Raw genomic sequence first — 20,727 nt, 5'->3', positions numbered from 1 at the left:
CACCTCTGAACGCCGACAGAATCCCAATTGCTATGGTTTCCCCCCAAGGGATCATAGGTCTTTTAGTTCTTCTTTTTACAAAGAAGAAGAGTTGTTTTTTTATATCGACTTTCTCTACCACTTAAGGAAGAATCAGTCCAGCTTACAATCACCTTCCCTTCCCCTCCCCACAACAGGCACCCTGGGAGGTAGGTGGGGCTAAGAGAGCTCTAAGAGAGCTGTGACTAGCTCAAGGTCACCCAGCTGGCTTCATGTGTAGGAGTGGGGAATCAAACCTGGTTCTCCAGATCAGACTCCACCGCTCCAAACCACTACACCACGCTGGCTCCCTTCACTCCTGTCGGCCATAAGATGCCACCTGTCTGGCGGCCCTCAAGCCAGAGGTGCGTTTGTACCTCTGAATGCCAACAGAATCCCAATGGCTATGGCTTCCCCCCAAGGGATCATGGGACTTTTAGTACTTCTTTATACCATGACTGAAATGTGGACTGTGCTGCCAGGGGATGTAGAGATGGCCACAGGCATAGATGGCCGTAAAAGGGGATTAGCCAGATTCATGGAGGAGAGGTCTATCAGTGGCTACCAGCCATGGTGACTAAAGGGAACCTCCACAATCAGAACCTGTAAGCCTGTGAATACCAGTGCCGAGAGGCAATATCAAGGGAAGGCCTCAGCCTCTACGCCCTGTTCGTTGGCCATCTGAAGGAACTGGCTGGCCACTGGGTGAGACAGGACGGCTGGGCTAGAGGGGCAGCTGGTCTGATCCAGCAGGGCTCACCCAATGTTCTTATGAAGGCCTTGGCTTCTGTGCCATTGCTTGCCCTCCAGAGGAACTGGTCGACCACTGTGTGAGGCAGGATGCCGGACTGGATGGACCACTGGTCTGATCCAGCAGGACTCTTCTGATGTTCTGGATGGGGAGGGGCCGTGGCTCAGTGGTAGAGCCTCTGCTTTGCATGCAGAAGGTCCCAGGTTCAATCCCCAGCATCTCCAGTTAAAGGTACTAGGCAAGTAGGTCATGTGAAAGATCTCTGCCTGAGACCCTGGAGAGCTGCTGCCGGTCTAAGTAGACAATACTGCCTTTGATGGACCAAGGGTCTGATCCAGTATAAGGCTGCTTCATGTGTTCATATAGTTTAGCAAACATGGTGCACATGTGCTGGTGCCCCTGCAAGCACTAAGTTTGATCGGTGAGGGCGTTCAGACTTCAGCAGCAGACGCTCCCCAGTCCGGATAATTTAGAGGCCGACGTCTTCAAATCAACCATGCCCTTTTTATTTAATCAAGCTATTAATTGGTGGCCGGGGATGAGAGCTGAGACCTCTCTGTAATTGACTGCAATGATTTTAGCTCAGACAATGGTATTCAACCGACTGTTACTGTCAGTCCTTAAGGTTACAGTGGCATTTTAACCTTATTTTTGTGTTGTGCTGTCTGAAGCCGCAAAATGATTCCCATCACAGCCCAAGAAATCTATTCTGCTAGTTGCGGGCGAAAGGCAAAGATGGAGGCTGAGTTCCGGAACCCCGGAACCCTTGCAGGCCCCCCCCCCCGGGGCTCCCCATTTGCCCAAGCACTTGCAAGCACCGTTGCCAAATGCACAGTCAAGTCAAAGCCGAGTTATGGCAACCCCCGTAGGGTTTTCAAGGCAAGGGATAAACAGAGGCAGTTTGCCATTGCCTTTCTCTGCTAGCAGACCTGGAATTCCTGGGTGGTCTCCCATCCGGAGTACTAACCAAGTCTGACAGCTACTTGGCTTCTGAGATCTGACAAGATCCCACGTGTTTTCTGAGATCTGAAAAGAACCGTTCCTCGTAGGGCAACTGCCCTATGAGGAATGGATAAACGTTTAGGGCTGTTTAGCTTGGAAAGAAGGAGGTTAAGGGGAGACATGACAGAGGTCTATAAAATTATGCATAATATGGAGAGTGGACAGGGAGAAGCTTTTCTTCCTCTCTCATAATACTAATGCTGAAGCTGGAGGGTGAGAGATTCCAAACTGAGAAAAGGAAGTATTTCTTCACACAACGCATAGTTTAATGGTGGAACTCCCTGCCCCAGGATGTGGTGACAGCTGCCAGCTTGGACGGCTTTAAGAGGGGAGTGGACATGTTCATGCAGGAAAGAGCTATCCGTGTCTACTAGTCAAAATGGATACCAGTCATGATGCATACCTATTCTCTCCAGGATCACAGGAGCATGCCTATGATATTAGGTGCTGAGGAACACAGGCAGGACAATGCTGCTGCAGCCGTCTTGCTTGTGGGCTTCCTAGAGGCACCTGGCCGGCCACTATGTGAACAGACTGCTGGACCTGATGGGCCTGACCCAGCATGGCCTTTCTTATGTTCTTAAGATCAGGCTAGCTTGGGCCACCCAGGTCAGGGCCCAAATACTTTACAAACGTCTTTCATGAAAACAGATTCTAGGATTCGGAGGCCGACGCCACTTTCTAAGAAGAGTCCACAAACACCCCCTAGCCATCTGCAAAGGTGTCCATCTGCCTCAGGCCCCGGCCAGAAGTCTAAGTGAATTTTCTCTTTTAAAGGTCACTAGCCTTCTGCCATATGAGATTGTTCATCAGCAGAGACTAATACTGGGGGCCTTTTCCTCCAGAAAAAAAAGAAGGGCTGAACGCTTAAAGTTGCTTATATTGACTCAGACTATCGGTCTATCAAGGTCAGCGCTGTTTACTCTGACTCAGGTATTTCACGTCACCTTCTGCTGCTACTGTGAAGGGCTGAGTTATAATCGCACGGGGGGTTGCTCATGATTTATTGTCACAGCTATGCTTATTGCTTTATTATTTATGATTCTGTAAGCGTCAAGTTTTAAGGGGGAAGGGTGGGTTATAATTTAAAAAAAAAAATACATTCTGCCCCTTGCAGAATTACAAATCATCCTGAAAATCCAGGTGGAGGGGATCACGGAAACTGAAGTTGTTTAAAGCATGCAGAGCAGGCATGGAATCACGGGAGGCAGTGACACACAAAACGGTGATCACAGGCAGGGTGGGGGAGCGGTTAGAGCGTCACATGAACACATGAAGCTGCATCGTTAAATCGTGGAACTCCCTGCCCCAGGATGTGATGATGGCTGCCAACTTGGAAGGCTTTAAGAGGGGAGTGGACATGTTCATGGAGGAGAGGGCTACCCATGGCTACTAGTAAAAATGGATACTAGGCATGATGCATGTTTATTCTCTCCAGGATCAGAGGAGCATGCCTATTCTATTAGGTGCTGTGGAACACAGGCAGGACAGTGCTGCTGCAGCAGTCTTGTTTGTGGGCTTCCTACAGACACATGGTTGGCTACTGTGTGACACTTGGTCTGATCCAGCATGGCCTCTCTTATGTTCTTATGTCTTGTATTGAATCGGACCCTTGGTCCCGTCAAAGCCTGTACGGCCTACTGAACACTGGCAGCGGCTCTCCAGGGTTTCAGACAGGGGTCTTTCACATCACCTACTTTGCCTGGTCCCTTTAACTGGAGATGCCAGGGATTGAACCTGGGACCTTCTGCGTCACAAGCGGAGGCTCTACCACTGAGCCACAGCTCCTCTCCAAGCTAGAATATGCGAGGGCCAGGGTCAAATCCCATCTGCCATGGAACCTCACTGGGTGACTGGGGGCTAGTCATACACACTCAACCTCGCGTACCTCAAAGGGTTGTTGCGAGGATAAAATGGAGGAGAACAACATACGCCGCTTTGGGTCCCCATCGAGGAGAAAAGCGGGCATAAGTGAATGAATGAATGTCCTTCCGCACAGCCCGCTGAAGGAGCCAGGGCTCTGGTCCCCAGCAGCAGATTGGGGAGGGGGGGGCACCAACCTCTTTGAATGCATCCAGCAGGTCTCCCAGGTTATCTTTCTTGTTCAGGTCCTTCAACTTCCGCTTTTTCTTTGGCACGGATAGCGCTACTGGACAGCCCCCCCACAAAAAAAAAGAGGTCAGAAAGGTGATCCGTTAGTCACACCAGAGTAAACTGATTTTATGCAGCCCATTCCCTGATTCGCCCTGGAGTACGTTGGGGGCGGGATTAACAGGGGACTCCTTCTGGATCCTTCAAGAGCCCGGGGGACTTGGAAGCCCCTCAACCTTTGCTCTTCTCCACCATTGCATGGCAGCCAATTGGGGGGAGAGGGAAAGGGGAACGTAAGCCCGACCCGGCTGTGGTCACCCTTCAAGGTTTCTGAAAGGAACTGGATTATGTTTTCACAGGAGAAGCACAGGAACAATATTGATCCCCCACTGGCTTTCTCTTGGTATCAAGTCTTTTAATATTGTCTGAATGGGTACAAAATCCTTAGCATGTCAAATCAACATGCTGCAGTTCTCATCGCTGGGGGCTGACTGAATCAAACAGCACTGCAACCCTGCAGAAAAGAATGCAAGGGGGGGGGAAGGATTGCTCGGGGGAGCTGAAATTTAACTCAGATCTCTCATCTGGGGGGAAAATAATCAATTTGCTCCCATGAATCCCTCTGGAAAAAACGCACAAAAGCGTTCCAATGTGCAGTGCAGGATTGCTGCAGCTCCAGAGAGAGGGGCTGCCAGCTCTAGGCTGGGGAATTTCTGGAGATTTGGAAGGAGGGCCCTCATAAGGGTATAATTCCCCCTACAGCAGCCATTTCCTCCAGGAGAAGTGATCTCTGTTGCGTGGAGATCGGTTGTAATTCCAGGAGAACCCCAGGCCCCGCCTGGAGGTTGGCAACCCTATCCAGAATTACAATCATAGAGCTGGAAGGGAACTCCAGGGTCATCTAGTCCAACCCCCTGCATCAATGCAGGAAACTCACAACTGCCTCCCCCCCCAACACACACCCCAGGGACCCCCTACTCCATACCCAGGGTGCCGCACTACGCTCACCTTGCACAGTCGCCTCTGTGCTCTCGGAGGGTGCAGCCGCCGGCAGGGCACTCTGCTCTTGCGTCTCAGCTGGCTCTTCGCTCTCGGCCTCTTCCGGCTCGGGCTCCTCCTCCTCCTCCTCCTCCTCGGGAGGCGGAGTGGCTGGGGGGGGCACCTCCGCCGGCTCCTCCGCTTTCACTTCCTCCGGCTCGGAGATGGGACTGACGTCCGACTCCGGCGGCTCCTTGGGCTCGTCGCCTCCTTCTGGCTGGTTCCCGGGGACCTCCACCCCGTTGGGGATCGGCAGCTCCTCGGGCTGAACAACGGGGGGCTCTGCAGTGGGCTCCGGCTGGCACAAGTGAGGCTCCAGCATGGGCTCCGGCGGTTCCTCTTCTGGCACCCCGTTCGCCTCTGCCGACCCCTCTGGGGGCTCCTCGAGCAAAGGCGGGGGCGTTGGGGGGTCGCTCGGCAGAGTCTCCGGAAGCTCCTCGGGTGGAGGAGCCTCCGGCTGGGGAGTCACTATCTCCGCCGCGGCGGCTTCTTCTTCTTCTCCTTCGTCCATCAGCACCTCTGTCGGGGCCGGCTGGGGAGGAAGCTCGGAAAGGGGGTTAGCAGCTGGCTCCTCCTGAGGCTCCGGGTCGGAGTCGGGGGCCTCTGGGGGCAGCACGGGGCCCCCTGGCACTGTAGTGGTGGCGCTGACGGGTTCGAGGATGTCCGCGGGGACCTCCGGCAGCTCCTCTGTAGTGTCCACGGTGAGGGGGCTCTCCGCGTGCACCAGCGACACGGCAGCCGGCAGCGCGGTCTCGGCCTCGGCCTCAGTGATGAGGGGTGGCGGGGGAGACGGGGACTCCGATATGCTAGTCTCCGAACAAATGGATTTGCTTATGACTGGGCCAGTCTTGGGACGATCGTCTGGAAAGAGGAAGGACAGGGAACACTGAGTCACAGAATCACAGAGTTGGAAGGGGCCATACGGGCCATCTAGCCCAACCCCCTGCTCAATGCAGGATCAGCCTAGAGAATCCCTGACAAGAAGAGTTGGTTTTTATATGCCGACTTTCTCTACCACTTAAAGGAGAATCAATCCAGCTCACAATCGCCTTCCCTTCCCCTCCCCACAACAGACACCCTGTGAGGTAGGTGGGGCTGAGAAAGCTGTGACTAGCCCAAGGTCACCCAGCTGGCTTCATGTGTCGGACAGGGGGAAACAAATCCAGTTCATCAGATTAGTGTCCGCCACTCATGTGGGGGAGTGGGGAAATCAAACTCCGTTCTCCAGATCAGAGTCCACCACTCCAAACCACTGCTCTTAACCCCTACACAATGCTGGTTGGCCACTGTTCACACAGTGAGTGGCCAACCAGGTGCCTCTAGGAAGCCCACAAACAAGAAGACTGCACCAGCATACTGTCCGTGTTCCAAAACACCTAATAGAATAGCCATGCTCCTCTGATCCTGGAGAGAATAGGTATGCATCATGACTAGCATCCATTTTGACTAGTAGCCATGAATATCCCTTTCCTCCATGAACATGTCCACTCCCCTCTCAAAGCTTTCCAAGTTTGCAGCCATCACCACATCCTGGGGCAGGGAGTTCCACAACTCAACTATGCGTTGTGTGAAGAAATACTTCCTTTTATCAGTTTTGAATCTCTCACCCTCCAGCTTCAGCAGATGACCCCGCGTTCTGGTATTATGAGGGAGAAAAGCTTCTCCCTGTCCAATCTCTCCATACCATGCGTAATTTTATAGACCTCTATCATGTCTCCCCTGAACAGCCTTCTTTTCAAGCTAAACAGCCCTAAGTGTTTTAACTGCTCCTCATAGGGCAGTTGCTCTAGTGAAACCAAGCGCAGTGGTTTGAAACCAAAACCACCCTCGTCTGCTGTCGGCGGTGTTCAGCTAAGGGACAACCAGAAACAGCATTCCCACCCCTCGGCAATGGTACCTCTTGCAACGTCTTCCTGCCCGGCATCAGCCAAACAAGGAATCCCAGACCCAGCTTCGTCCCGTGCTGGCAGCCAAACATTTGACATCATACCTGGCCGGACTATAACTGCTACATGGGGTGTCTCTCCGTTGGCCTGGGGCTCTGGACCGCTTCCAGCCTGTAAAAATGGAGGTGGGGGAAGGGTTAGGTACAAGCAGGCCAACAAGTACACACACACCCGCCCCACAATCCTTTCCTTGCTGCTGGTTCCGTTACGGAAATGTGCTCACCACGGGCAAAAGCATTTTAAGGTCTTGCCAAGAACGGCAGCCTTTCTCTCCATGGCCTAGAGATAGGTGCATATGTTTGAGAGGGAATCTTCCAGGAATCACACTGATTTTAGAGGCTCATTAAAAAAGTGCCAGAATTTGGGGGGGGGGGAGAGAAGGGCTCTCTCCTGTGCTTGTGCCAGAGCCTTTGTAGCTCAGCTCAACTTCACAGAAAGACCCCTGCTCCCCCCACAAAGGGGAGAAACATGCATGAACTGCTGCTAGCTACCAAGGCCAGCCAAAAAGCATGGACACCCATTTCTGCATTGTCTGCTGGGGTGAGTGAACACATTTGCCATCAACAGAAAATATGCACTGTCAAACCCCTTGAACACACAAAGCTGTCTTATACTGAATCAGGCCCTTGGTCCATCAAAGTCAGTCTTGTCTACTCAGACCAGCAGCAGCTCTCCAGGGTCTCAGGCAGAGGTCTTTCAGATCACCAACCCGCCTAGTCCCTTTAACTGGAGATGTCGGGGATTGAACCTGGGACCTTCTGCATGCCAAGCAGATGCTCTACCACTGAGCTACGGCCCCTCCCCAAGTAGTCTGCCTAGTAAATGTTGGGATGAACACATGAGGCTGCCTTATACTGAATCAGATCCTTGGTTCATCAAAGTCAGTATTGTCTACTCTGACAAGCAGCGGCTCTCTCAGGCAGAGGTCTTTCACATCACCTACTTCCGCATCCCTTTAGCTGGAGATGCCAGGGATTGAACCTGGCACCTTCTGCATGCCAAGCAGAGGCTCTACCACTGAGCCACAGGCCCTCTCCATGGCTCTCCAGGGTCTCAGGCAGAGGTCTTTCACATCACCTACTTGCCGCATCCCTTTAGCTGGAGATGCTGGAGATTGAAACTGGGTCCTTCTGCATGCCAAGCAGATGCTCTACAGCTGAGCCATGGCCCCTCCCCTTACCTCCTTTCTAAACTTGCTGAGTTGTCCTCCCATCCAAGGAGGCGCACCAGGTTATATTTCTCCTTAGCTTTCACTGGCAACTAGGGCAGGGTTATCAAACTCAACTGTTACAAGGGCCGGATATCACATCAATGTCACTTGGTTGGGCCGGGCCATGCCTCGCCAGCCCAGATCGAGGGGGGGGGGCTGCCTTGGCTGGCCAGAAAAGAGCTCTGAAGGGGCTGGATCCAGCCAGAGGGCCTTATGTTTGATACTCCTGAAATGGAGCCTTTACTGCCAACAGCATTCCCACCAAACCCCCTTCCTCAATTTTTTAAAGAGCCTATTTTGACACTTCCTTTTGATTTTAGATCCTTTGTATTGTTCTGCAGCTTTACTTGTTGTTTTTTTTTATTGCTTACATTCATCGCCCGCCCTTGTTCCCAGCAAGCTGGGCTCAGAGCGGGTCTCTCTCTGCATTTTGCCTCACTGCATTTGTCTGCTACGTTCGGTCTGTGTTCTACCTAGAATTCTAAACAGATGCAAACCAAGGAAAACAAACGCCCGTGCCAAATGCCCACTGGCCGCATCTACCGCTCTCGACCCAAAAAGCAGCTTTCTAACCCGACTCCAAGCTGCAAGAAGCCCCAGACTTTTCCGCAAAAGGATCTCCAGCGGGCAAAGGCTTAGCGTATCCCCCCACCCCCCGCACAAAGAATCCCGGGATACATCTGTGAGAATCTAATGAATAACTATGAAACCGCCTGTATAGTTGCAGGGGTCAGAGATCAAACCACTGTGGTTTGAAACAATTTCCAAGGAGCGGGGCCCTTGGGGAAAAAGGGTCAGGCTTTAGATTCAAACGCAGCCCGGAAGCAGAGGATGAAGAAATTGTTATTTATTTATTAAATCATTTATACCCCCCTTTCCTCGTGGTCTTCAATGCCAGATTGGGGAGGGGCCGTGGCTCAGCGGTAGAGCACCTGCTTGGCATGCAGAAGGTCCCAGGTTCAATCCCCGGCATCTCCGGTTAAAGGAATTAGGCAAGTAGGTGATGTGAAAGACCTCTGCCTGAGAGAGCTGCTGCCGGTCCGAGTAGACAATGCTGATGGATTAAGGGTCTGATTCAGTATAAGGCAGCTTCATGTGTGTTCATATAACACGGGAAGGGACTAGAGGAGATTCCAGCTGAGTGAAAGGTGAAGAATGAAGATGGGGGTGTTTCCACGATCCTTCAAAATTAAGTGCTGAAAGGCGTGGAAACAAACACTTCCCCGCATTATGAGAGTTGAGGGTTCTCCTTGGCTTGTGGTTAGGTGGGGAAATGTTCATGTGGACCAGGAGACACCATTCCCATGGAATCTTATTTCCAGCTACTGAGACTGCAGGGATTGAAAAGGCTGCATGCCACATTACCACCCTGTGTCAACTTTGCCCTAAGGATGGGCAATGGGGCCTTGCATATAGGAGTAAACTGGCTGTGTGAACTGGCCCTAAGAGCCCCTGGCCCCCAACATTCTAGAAAAAAAGACCCACAGGGCTTGCATGACCAAAATATGAGTGCAGGCTTAAACCATAGAGAAAGAAGATCGAAGATGAAGGAAGGAACATCCGTTACCTGTGGAGGAGTAGGGGTGGAGGAAGTTCTGGCGCCAGACATTATTTCCTCTGTGATATCCTTGCCACCCTGATTTGGATCTCGTATCCGGATCTGCCAGCCCATGGGAGAGAGAGAGAGAGATCCCTGTTAGCAGGATGAACAAAGGGATCCCATGTGCAGTTGCAGCCTAGGCAGAAGTGTCAGGGGCCCCCCCAGACTCCCCCTTGAAAGAAGTACAAAGGGACAATTTGCAGCTTACAAGAAATTAAGGAAAGGCCCCTCAACCAATCCTCAGCATATTGTATTCCATGGAACACTGCCTCTGAACATGGAAGTTTCATTTACCCGTCACGAGGCCGGTGGCAGAAAGTGACTTCAATCTGCAGCCCACTTATGGTGACCCCCTAGCTTTTTCAAGGCGATAGAACAGAATCAGAGTTGGAAGGTACCACCAGGGTCATCTTGTCCAGTACCCTGCACAATGCAGGAAATTCACAACTACCTCCCCCCCGCCACACCCCCACTGACCCCCATTTCATGCCCAGAAGGCGGCAACAAACACCCTCCAGGATCCCTGGCCAATCTGGCCTGGAGGGAAATTGCTTCCTGACCCCAAAGTGGTGATCGGCACAACCCTGGGCATGTAAGAAAAGGGCCACGAGAGCCAAGTACTGACGCAACCCTTCCTGACCTCCCTCTCATGATCTGCTAAGTTTACAGAATCAGAACAGAGGTGGTTTGCTATTGCCTTTCTTTGCATAGCAACCCTGGGACTTCCTTGGTCATCTCCCCTCCAAGTATTACCAGGGTCGAACAGAGGTAGTATGCCCGTTCCTGCCTCTGCGTAGCAACCCTTGACTTTCTTGGTGGTCTCCCATCCAAGTCCCAAACAGGGTTGGCCCTGATTGCAGCCAAGATCTGAGGAGAGCGACCTAGCCTGGGCCATCCAGGTCAGGGCGGTCGGGGGGGCCCTTAATAGGCCTATCCTCCACGCATTTGTCCAGCCCCTTGTGAAGTCCTCTTCACATATGTGGAACCACCCATCCATTTCCAAGCCCCCCGAAATCTTACAGGCGATTGGAACCCGGGGGATGCAGAGAGCAGGGAAAGGGTCCGTCCGGCTTCCGACGCTTGTCCGCGCAGGGGCCTACGCACGCCTGACGACAGCTCGTGCTCGGCAGGGGCCTCACACCGCCCATGACGAGGAGCGGACCAAGCCGACACTCGCCTCCATTCTGCCCCCGGCTTGGTAAGCTCCCCGTCTCCGCCTGCTCCCGCCTCCCGCCCTACCGCGGGGCCGAGGCCAGGAGGAAGCAGAGGGCTCTTCCTCCTGGCCCTGAGCGCCCAGGGTGGGTGGCTGGCCGCTGGGGGGGGGGGGAGGGAGCGAGGGAGAGGCAGATCCCTTAGCAGCAGCCCATGAGGTCACAAGCAAGCTCTGTTTGGCAGCTCTGGGATGTGGCGCATGAGCCAACACGGTCAGGCTTGCCAAAGCCTGCACACAGCCCCTTCTCCGGTCTTGGCCCAGCGCCGCAGCCAAGGGAGGAGGTCTTGGCACCCTGGCGAAGCAGGCCAGGGCCCCCAAGGAGAGCAGGGTGTTTTTACTGCTCCCCCTGCGCCCTCCCCTCCAACGGCACAGCCCCCGCTCCCCTTTCCCAAGGGGATGCCGCATGCATTCTGATGTGGGCTGGCACATGTCACAATGCCCTGGGAAATGCCCACACTCATTGGCCAGCTCTGCTCTCAGGCGGAGTGGTTACTAAATGCTCGTAGGGTACAACAGGCTATCTGAAGTAAGAGAGAGCCCCCCCACCCGCCCAAATGCACATTAGGCAACTTAAGAACGTAAGAGAGGCCCTGCTGGGTCAGACCAAGATCCTTCAAGTCCAGTAGTCTGTTCACGCAGTGGCCAACCAGGTGCCTCTAGGAAGCCCACAAACAAGACGACTGCAGCAGCATTTTCCTGCCTGTGTTCCACAGCACCTAATGTAACAAGCATGCTCCTCTGATCCTGGATATAATAGGAATGCATCCTGACTAGTATCCAGCCATGAATAGCCCTCCTCCATGAAAATGTCCACTCCCCTCTTCAAGCCTTTCAAGTTGGCAGCCATCACCACATCCTGAGGCAGGGAGTTCCACAGCTTAACTCTGCGTTGTGTGAAGACATACTTCTTTTGATGCGTTTGGAATCTCTCCCCCTAAAGCTTCAGCAGATGATCCCTGTGTTCTGGTAATATGAGACAGGGAGTCCACTCTCTCCATACCATGCATAAGTTTATAGACCTCTATCATCTCTCCCCTTAACTGCCTTCTTTCCAAGCTGAACAGCCCTAAGTGTTTTAACTGCTCCTCAGAGCTCCCAGCTAGGGAAGCTAAGCCCAAGCTCAAAATCCAAGCAGCCAGAAACATATTTACATTAAACTTTTGCAATTCACTCCTCCAACAGAAAAAGACTCCTGCGGGCACAGGTGGATTTTGAAAGAATCGGACAAAACATGCAGCTCACCAATTTTTGTTTACCGCGGCAGCCTAATATTTAGCATGTACACGACGGGAGTCCAAGCATTCAAATTTCAGAGCCTCCATGTCCAGGGGAAATTCACTACCAAGCACAGGAGGCTGGGAACAAGCTGACAGAGACGCCTGCCACCTTCGTGCCCTGCTTGTGAGCTACTGGGGGCCACCGGGAGAGCAACACTGCCAACAGCCGCTTCGATCCTATGGATTAATTCCACCGACAGCGGCTCTTTCCTAGGGCCTGTCTGTTGGCCCTCCAGGGTTACTGCTTGGCCGCTCTAGGAAACCAGTTAGTGGACTGGATGGACCACCGGTCTGATCAAGCAGGGCTCTTCTTTTGATCTAAGGAGCCATCCTCCAATGCAGAAGGCTGCTTGCACCGTTCTTAGATTAAAAAAAGATGGGACCCAACCCATTGAACCTCGGATTCGAGCCAACCGGGAAACTGAACAACTAAAGTCCCAAGTAGCGGTATGCTCAACGGGTGCATCAGCTGATCCCCCCCCCCCCAAATCCCACTGCTGGTTGTTTTTTGAGAGGGAAGGGAATGTGTATGGCATTGTAAAGACAAACTGTCCGCCCACCTGGAGAGCTTCACATGACCAGACCTTGAGGACAAGCAGAATCGCTTCAAGGCACGGCTGCTCCCTGGCGCTTGCTGACCCAAACCGGCAGAGGAGAGCAACCTTAACATACCAGGGGGGAGGCCACTAGGTATGGGACAGGTATCGAGTCTCCCCAACCACCACCCCCCCACTCTTTACGTAAGTACATGCCGTGCTGGATCAGACCCAGGCCCATCAAGTCCAACAGTGTGTTCACATAGTGGCCGACCAGGCGCCGCTAGGAAGCCCCCAAGCAAGACAACTGCATTATCCTGCCTGTGTTCCACAGAACCTCATATAATGGGCATGCTCCTCTGATCCTGGAGAGAACAGGTATGTATCATGACTAGTATCCATTTTGACTAGTAGCCATGGATAGCCCTTTCCTCCACGAACATATCCACTCCCCTCTTAAAGCCTTCCAAGCTGGCAGCCATCACCACATCCTAGGGCAGGGAGTTCCGCCATTTAATCCCTTATTCCAAGACCTTCTGCTTCCATGACACCTTCGGCTTAACCCTTCCAATCCTCATCCACAAACAAAGCCCCCACACTGCTGAGGTTCCCCAGATAACTCCTTTCGGACGCCTCTTTCACTTCTCCTCTACTACCAGTATTGAAACTGTAAGCTCCTTGGGGATAGGACCTGTTCCCTATTTAACTCTGTAAAGAGCCAAGCATGGCTACAGTGCTGGACTAGTGGGTGGAAAGTGCCGTCAAATCTCAACAGACGTATGGTGACCCCGTAGGCAGGAGACGTTTCTGAGGCGATTTGGCCCTTGCCTGCCTCTGCGTAGCGACCCTGAACTTCCTTGGCGGTCTCCCATCCAGGAACAAACCAGGGTTGACTCTGCTTAGCTTCTCAGAGCTGATGCGATTGAGCTAGCCTGGCCTATCCAGGTCAGGGCCAGTGTTGGGCTAGCAATTGAAAAATGTGGGTTCAGACTGCTGTGACGATGGGGGCTATAGCACTAGCTTCCTCCACCAGGTCACTGTGAGGATAAAATAGAGAGAACCTTTGGACACTGTCCCGAGCTCTTGGAAGGAAGGGCAGAATAAAATTGAATCACAGAATCACAGAGTTGGAAGGGGCCAAACCGGCCACCTAGTCCAACCCCCTGCTCAATGCAGGACCAGCCTAGAGCATCCCTGACAAGTGTTTGTCCAGCTGCTGCTTAAAGACTGCCAGCGAGGGGGAGCTCACCACCTCCTTAGGGAGCTGATTCCACTGTCCAACAACTTTTACTGTAAAAATTGTTCCCTCTAATATCCAGCCAGTACCTTTCCGCCCACAATTTAAATCCATTATTGCGTGCCCTATCCTCTGTTGCCAACAGGAACAGCTCCCTGCCCTCCTCCAAGAAACAGCCTTTCAAATCCTTAGAGATCAATTGATGTACAACAAAAATATAGGAAGCCCACTGAGGGATGGTCATCTAGTCCAGCGTGCTGGCGTTACTATTTTTGTTTCTTACAGCAGCACCCCATATGACCCTCAACAGGGACGCAAACCCTTACGGCCCTCATGGTTGACTTCCTACCCTGGCAACCAGCAGAGGTATCCTGCCTCTTAGCAAACAGCCATGACGCCTAAGAGCCATTGATGCACCTCCATTGATGGGGCTCGAGTCAAAAGGAAAACATTCGTAGTCTTAATGCATAGCTACCTAAAGAGATGGACTCAGTTGCCTAGCAAATATCCCCCCTCTGCGGAATACAGCGGACCGTAACAGGGCAGGGATTGCTGTATCTAGTGCACAGGCCAAACTATCTTTCCAGAGCAACATGGGTATGCATCCACAACCCACAAACCTCGCAGCCTTGCAGCAGTTTCTCTCCACGAGACGGCAACAAGCTGCATTAAAGTGGTATTAAATATATATATACACACACACACACACACACACACACACACACACACTCAAAGTCCGCTTCGTCCTGCAAATAAAGGCATCAGACAGTAATTCAATCTCCGATACTGATTGAGAGGGCACATTCTGACTATTCCATTCATACACCAAATCCCCACAATTACGCTAGGAAAAGTTGAGGGCAGCAGGAAAAGAGGAAGACCCAACAAGAGATGGATTGTCTCTATAAAGGAAGCCATGGCCCTCAATTTGCAAGACATGAGCAAGGCTGTAAAGGATAGGACGTTTTGGAGGACGTTGATTCATAGGGTCGCCATGAGTCGGAAGCGACTTGATGGCACTTAACACACACACACACACATGAATGATCTACTTTGCAAAGGGTGTAGTGTCGGAAGTACAGACCTACAGCAATCACACCTGCGACCAGGGATTTCCCACATCCACAGCGCATCCCAGGCACCCCCAGGGTATCCTCCGCACATGCTTCCCTGATGCCCCATTGCTCAGGACATCAATGAGCAAGGGCGGCGGCTATCGGCACATGTATCCGAGCGGATTTATAACCTCCAAATCGGCCTGAGCAGAGAGACAGCAGGGGCTGCGGAAGACCATCGCCTTTCACAGTGACTCAGCACATTCTCGCCGGCAGCCCACAAGGGGGCCAAGACTGACGCGGCCCCGACTGCAGAGCAACAACGCAACATAACCCTGCCAGAATTACTTACGGCAGGCGCATGACCACAGACACCCCGCCGGCCAGATCAGCCTCTTATTGTGGGAAATAAATACCGCTTCCAAGTTCTACAGCTGTCGATAGCTAAGACATATTACAACCAGCTCTCCACATGTAAGCATCAGCTAAAAAAAAAAAAAAAACCTGGTTGTGGGGGGAAATATTCAGTCTTTGACTATATTTATTTGCATATATCAAATGGGGGTCAAAGCTCACTAAAACATTACCCGGTATTAAGAGCTGGGGATAGTATTTACGCAGCTGCATCAACAGTAGGTGAAAAACACAAGAGATAACCACGGAATGCAAACGGAGCTGTGACCGGGTCATGCGCAAACACGACTGTTTCTAAGTGGCCAGCATAATCTGCGGCCAAAAATGCTCCGCCTCAATACCTGCAAGCGCCTCAGAGGCTAGCAAATGCGAGAGGTGGCAAGGCGGGTTTTTAACAGCCAACACGCATTCCAAAAGATCCCTCTCCCTCTTCCCCAACCCCCACCCCAATAGAGCAGTGAGATTCAAAATGGGTCTCAGGTTCACACACTTAAGAACATAAAGGCCATGCTGGATCAGACCAAAGTCCATCAAGTCCAGCAGTCCATTCAGACAATGGCCAACCAGGTGCTTCTAGGAAGCCCACAAACAAGACAACTGCAGCAACATTGTCCTGCCTGTGTTTCACAGCACCTAATGTAACAGGCATGCTCATCTGCTCCTGGAGAGAACAGGTATGCATCATGACTAGTATCCATTTTTACTAGTAGCCACAAATAGCTCTCTCTTCCATGAACATGTCCACTCCCCTCTTAAAGCCTTCCAAGTTGGCAGCCATCACCACCTCCTGGGGCAGGGAGGTCCACAATTTAACTCTGCGTTGTGTGAAGAAATACTTCCTTTTATCTGATATGAATCTCTCGCCCGCCACCTTCAGCAGATGACCCCGAGTTCTGGTATAATGAGGGAGAAAAGCTTCTCCCTGTCCACTCTCTCCATACCATGCATAGTTTTACAGACCTCTATCCTGTCTCCCCTTAACTGCCTTCTGTCCAAGCTAAACAGCCCTAAGCATTTCAACCGTTCCTCATAGGGCAGCTGCTCTAGCCCCATGATCATTTTGGTTGCTTTTTTCTGCACCTTCTCAAGCTCTGCAATATCCTTTTTGAGGTGTGGTGACCAAAACTGTACACAGTATTCCAAGTGTGGTCTCACCATAGATTAGTACAAGGGAATTATGATAGCAGCAGTTCTATTCTCTATTCCTCATCTAATTATGGCCAGCATACTTCTTCCAAAGCTCCCCCTTCCTGCACACGGGCAACACAGCTCCTGGATCAGGAGATGCCATTTAAAGGCACAATGGCAGTATCTTCTGAATTAGGCATTACTGGGTTCTGCCGGCAGTAGAATCCTGAGGAAGCAGACTGCATCGATTCTGGCTGGAAGCGACGAGTCAGAGTTGTTCCTCCGCGTCAAAAGAGGTTTTAATCCAGCCTGCTCCCCAATCCGGTAATGTCACCGCGTGCCCTTTTACTTTTGCACAGGAGAGCCCTCAAAAATGAGATTCCTATCTGCCACTGGAAAGGGTACGGCCCATTCTCCCACCTCATTCCACGGCCTGCCCAGATCAGGCCTGTGCTCTGAGCCAGTCTGGGCAGGGAAGAGGTGCCCAAGATCTACACCCACAGGGGGTGGGGGAGCATCAATGCACATCATGAAAAATCTAAAGCGCATAAAGCACAACCGTGCAGGGAGGGACAGAGGTGCCAATCTACTTTCCTGCTGGAGTCACGGATGTGAACACATGAAGCTGCCTTGTACTGAATCAGACCCTTGGTCCATCAAAGTCAGTATTGTCTACTCAGACCGGCAGCGGCTCTCCATGGTCTCAGGCAGAGCACCTACATGCTTAGTGCCTTTAATTGGAGATGCCAGGGATTGAACATGGGACCTTCTGCATGCTGAGCAGATGCTCTACCACTGAGCCACAGCCCCTCCCGTGTGGTACGGCTTCTGTACTGCCTCATATGCCACTGGTAACATCTAGTTTTTCGTAATATCTGTTCTTAACACTGAGACCTTCAGCTCTGAAACATGTATTTTTCAAGTTCGAGTTTAATAAACCCAAAAAGTTTCAAAAATCCAATATGGCAATTCGGATTTTTGGTTTTTTTAAAATTATTATTTCCAAGTTTATTAAACCCGAACTCCAAAATTAGCGGGGGGGGGGGGATGGTGCACAACCCTACTCCTACCCTGAAAATCTTGTTTTTCTCTCAGTTGCTACTAGCAGTAGAAGCTGTTCTACGGCAGACCAGCATGGCTACTCTGAAACGATCATTACGATACCTTGCAAAGCATAAAAACTAATGTGTTTTAAAATTACTATCAACAAGGCTATGGAACGGCCAACAGCAATGTTACATTAGTAAAAAGGGCTGGAATTATCTTGATAAAAACCAAACTGTGCTCCCAAGAGCCCCAGTAGGGTTGCCAACCTCCAGGTGGGGCCTGGAGATCTGGAATTACGACTTATCTCCAGACCACCCAGTTCTCTTGGAGAAAACGGTCCCATCCTTTGGAGGGCGCCCTCGACGCCAGTGTACCCTGCTGAGGCCCCTCCCCAAACCCCACCCTCCCCATGTTCCACCCCCCCAAATCTCCAGGCTTTTCCCAACCCAGAGTAGACAACCTTATAACCGACAGAACAAACTTGTTTGTTGCTGGGTATAACCCCACCACCACCCTGACCTCGATGGCCCAGGCTAGCCTGATCTCGTCAGATCTCAGAAGCTAAGCAGGGTCAGCCCTGGTTAGTATTTGGATGGAAGACCACCAAGGAATACCAGGGTTGCTGTGCCGAGGAAGGCATTGGCAAACCACCTCTGTTAGTCTCTTGCCATGAAAACCCTAAAAGGGGTCGCCATAAGTCGGCTGCGACTTGACGGCACTTTACATACACACACATAACCCCCCCAAAAAAATTGATTCAGCTCACAAAAAACTTTACCAATATGCAACCTCTGCTACCAGAATTGTCTATGCCAGGTATTGGAAGTCCAATACAATTCCTGATATTATGGAGTGGAATAATAAACTTTCGGAATTTTGCACCGATGGCCAGATTAACGTACTTGATCAACATGAAAGCAATAGATGAATCTGTGTTGAAATTGTCCTCTTTTTATGATTACTACCTACAGGATAGGTAAACAATTTAAAAACCAAGAAATCAAGGATCGATTATAAGAAATTGTTTAGCGAGATAGAAGATTTTAAATGTTCAGGTCAAATGATAGAAGTTCTAGCACCACTCTTTTTTAATTAAGCTGTTTAAATGTTTAAGATGAATTGCCGAGGCTCGGAGGATTAAATGTTTTACCCTTTTCCCCCTAACCTCTTTTTTTCTCTTCCCGTATCCCTTTATACATTTTTTTTTTAAAGAACAAATTCATTTGTAAAATTGCACTCAGAAATAGAAAAGACTGCCTCAGCAGGTTGCTCCTAGACCGGAGTTTGAAGAAGAAGTGTTGGTTGTTATATGCCGACTTTCTCTAACACTTAAGGGAGACTCAAACTGGCTTACAATCACCTTCCCTTCCCCTCCCTACAACAGACACCCTGTGGGGTAGGTGGGGCTGAGAGAGCTCTAAGAGAGCTGCGACTAGTCCAAGGTCAGAAGAGGAGTTGGTTATTTATATGCTGACTTTCTCTACCGCTTAAGGAAGAATCAAACCGGCTCACAATCGCCTTCCCTTCCCCTCCCCACAACAGACACCCTGTGAGGTAGGTGGGGCTGAGAGCTCTGGTCATGATGGTGCCACCACCCAGGTGGCCCTGCCCTTCTTGCAGCTTGTTCCACGCCCCTTCTTGCAACCCCTCAGCTTGTTCCGTGTCCCTTTTTTCTTGGAAGAGTGCAACCTTCTGACCTCAGCGCAGGGAGAGGCCTCCGGTGAGAGCCGATGCTCCCCGGAGTACCCTGCGCTCAACACCTTTTCTTTCCAAAACGGAGCCATGCATCGCTCGTTCGCCTCTCACCTGGCGGTTTTACCGACATCACCAGAGCAGTGGTGAACCGGACGGCGCAGAAGCAACTGCCATACCGCTGCCGCGGCATACAAATCGGGCCACAGAATTTTCGTTGGGTTCCTGCCTATGCAGAGCTCCCAGCTGTCTCCCATGGACAACCCTCAATGCTAGATTCTGGGCAGGGCCGCATTTTGGACTTTTGTCCCTTGCTGAACTCTGACCCCCTCCTCCCCCCTGCCACATTCTCTTTGGCCAGCAACTGCACAAACAAACAACACAGGTGGGCCCCCCGTTTCCCCCATCTTGCCAAACCAAACTGCTGAGATTCCCTGCAAGAAGGCAAACAGCAGGCGCTGAACAGGCAAGTGGTACTTTAAACTCGCCTCACTGCTGGGAGAAGAGCACAGCCCTGACTCCTTTAACAGGTCAACAGGCACGGACGCCGGGGTAAGGGTGAACACGAAGAAGATGCGAAGAGTTGGTTTTTCAGACCCCGGTTTTCTCTGCCTTGTAAGCCGCTTTGAGACTCCTTAAAATCACCTTCCCTTCCTCTCCCCACGACAGACACCTTATGATGTATGTGGGGCTGAGAGAGTTTGGAGAGAACTGTGACTGGCCCAAGGTCACCCAGTGGGCTTCAGGTGTAGGAGTGGGGAAACCAACCCGGTTCACCAGATTAGAGTCCTCCGCTCTTAACCACTACACCATGCTGGCTCTCATGTTCAAGGAGCTCAATGCAGGCACCTTCAGACAATCCCAGGGGAGATCAGTTGGCCTTATGCGGCACAGTGGATTCAAAGAGAGAGCTGGACCTCTAGCTAAGGGGGAAAGGAGGTGCCAGGAAGGGAGGAAAAAACCTCTATCTTTGATAAGCCATTTGACACCTTCCTACTGGGGCTTGAGAACACTGCACTACAAAACACTACAAAACACGCCCTTTTGCTTTGGAGTCGCTTCTCCCGGAGCACAAACACACGAACGACACTGGAAGAAAAGTTATTGGAACTGAGGTTCCAGCGTGGAATTCTTAAGACTTCTGAGCAACCACGATACCGAGCCAGGTTGTGGCTGGAGATCACCCGCTATTACAACTCATCTCCAGGCGACAGGGACCAGTTCCCTGGAGAAAATGGCCACTCTGGCAATTGGACTCTATTGCATTGAAGTCCCTCCCCAAAATGAGCCCTACTCAGGTCCCTCTGCCCCCAAAATCTCCAGGTATTTCCCAACCCGGAGCTGGCAACCCTAGCTCCATCCAACACATTGCATTATTATTTTTGCAGCTGGCTTCATTCAGATCAGGCACAGATCAGTGGATTTCCCAAATCAATCTGGAAAGCATGGAGTGTGTTATACTAGTATTTCTA

General features: G+C 51.5%; 1 protein-coding gene and 1 non-coding gene across 2 annotated transcripts in view; both read right to left on the bottom strand.

Moving 5' to 3' along the window:
* Positions 1-20,727, bottom strand: part of EIF4G1 (eukaryotic translation initiation factor 4 gamma 1) — a 158,837-nt gene that overhangs the window by 34,772 nt on the left and 103,338 nt on the right. The window contains exons 7-10 of the mRNA XM_056850174.1: positions 9,624-9,716; positions 6,891-6,957; positions 4,871-5,761; positions 3,832-3,920 (exon numbers count right to left, since the gene is read on the bottom strand). Coding sequence (XP_056706152.1) covers positions 3,832-3,920; positions 4,871-5,761; positions 6,891-6,957; positions 9,624-9,716 — 1,140 coding nt within the window. The remainder of the gene's footprint in view (positions 1-3,831; positions 3,921-4,870; positions 5,762-6,890; positions 6,958-9,623; positions 9,717-20,727) is intronic.
* TRNAH-GUG (transfer RNA histidin (anticodon GUG)) lies at positions 3,488-3,559 on the bottom strand. The gene has a single exon. It is a non-coding gene; the product is annotated as a tRNA-His (tRNA).

Source organism: Euleptes europaea, chromosome 5, assembly GCF_029931775.1.
Source record: "Euleptes europaea isolate rEulEur1 chromosome 5, rEulEur1.hap1, whole genome shotgun sequence".
Taxonomy (NCBI): domain Eukaryota; kingdom Metazoa; phylum Chordata; class Lepidosauria; order Squamata; family Sphaerodactylidae; genus Euleptes; species Euleptes europaea.
This window is presented reverse-complemented; position numbering and strand designations above follow the sequence as displayed.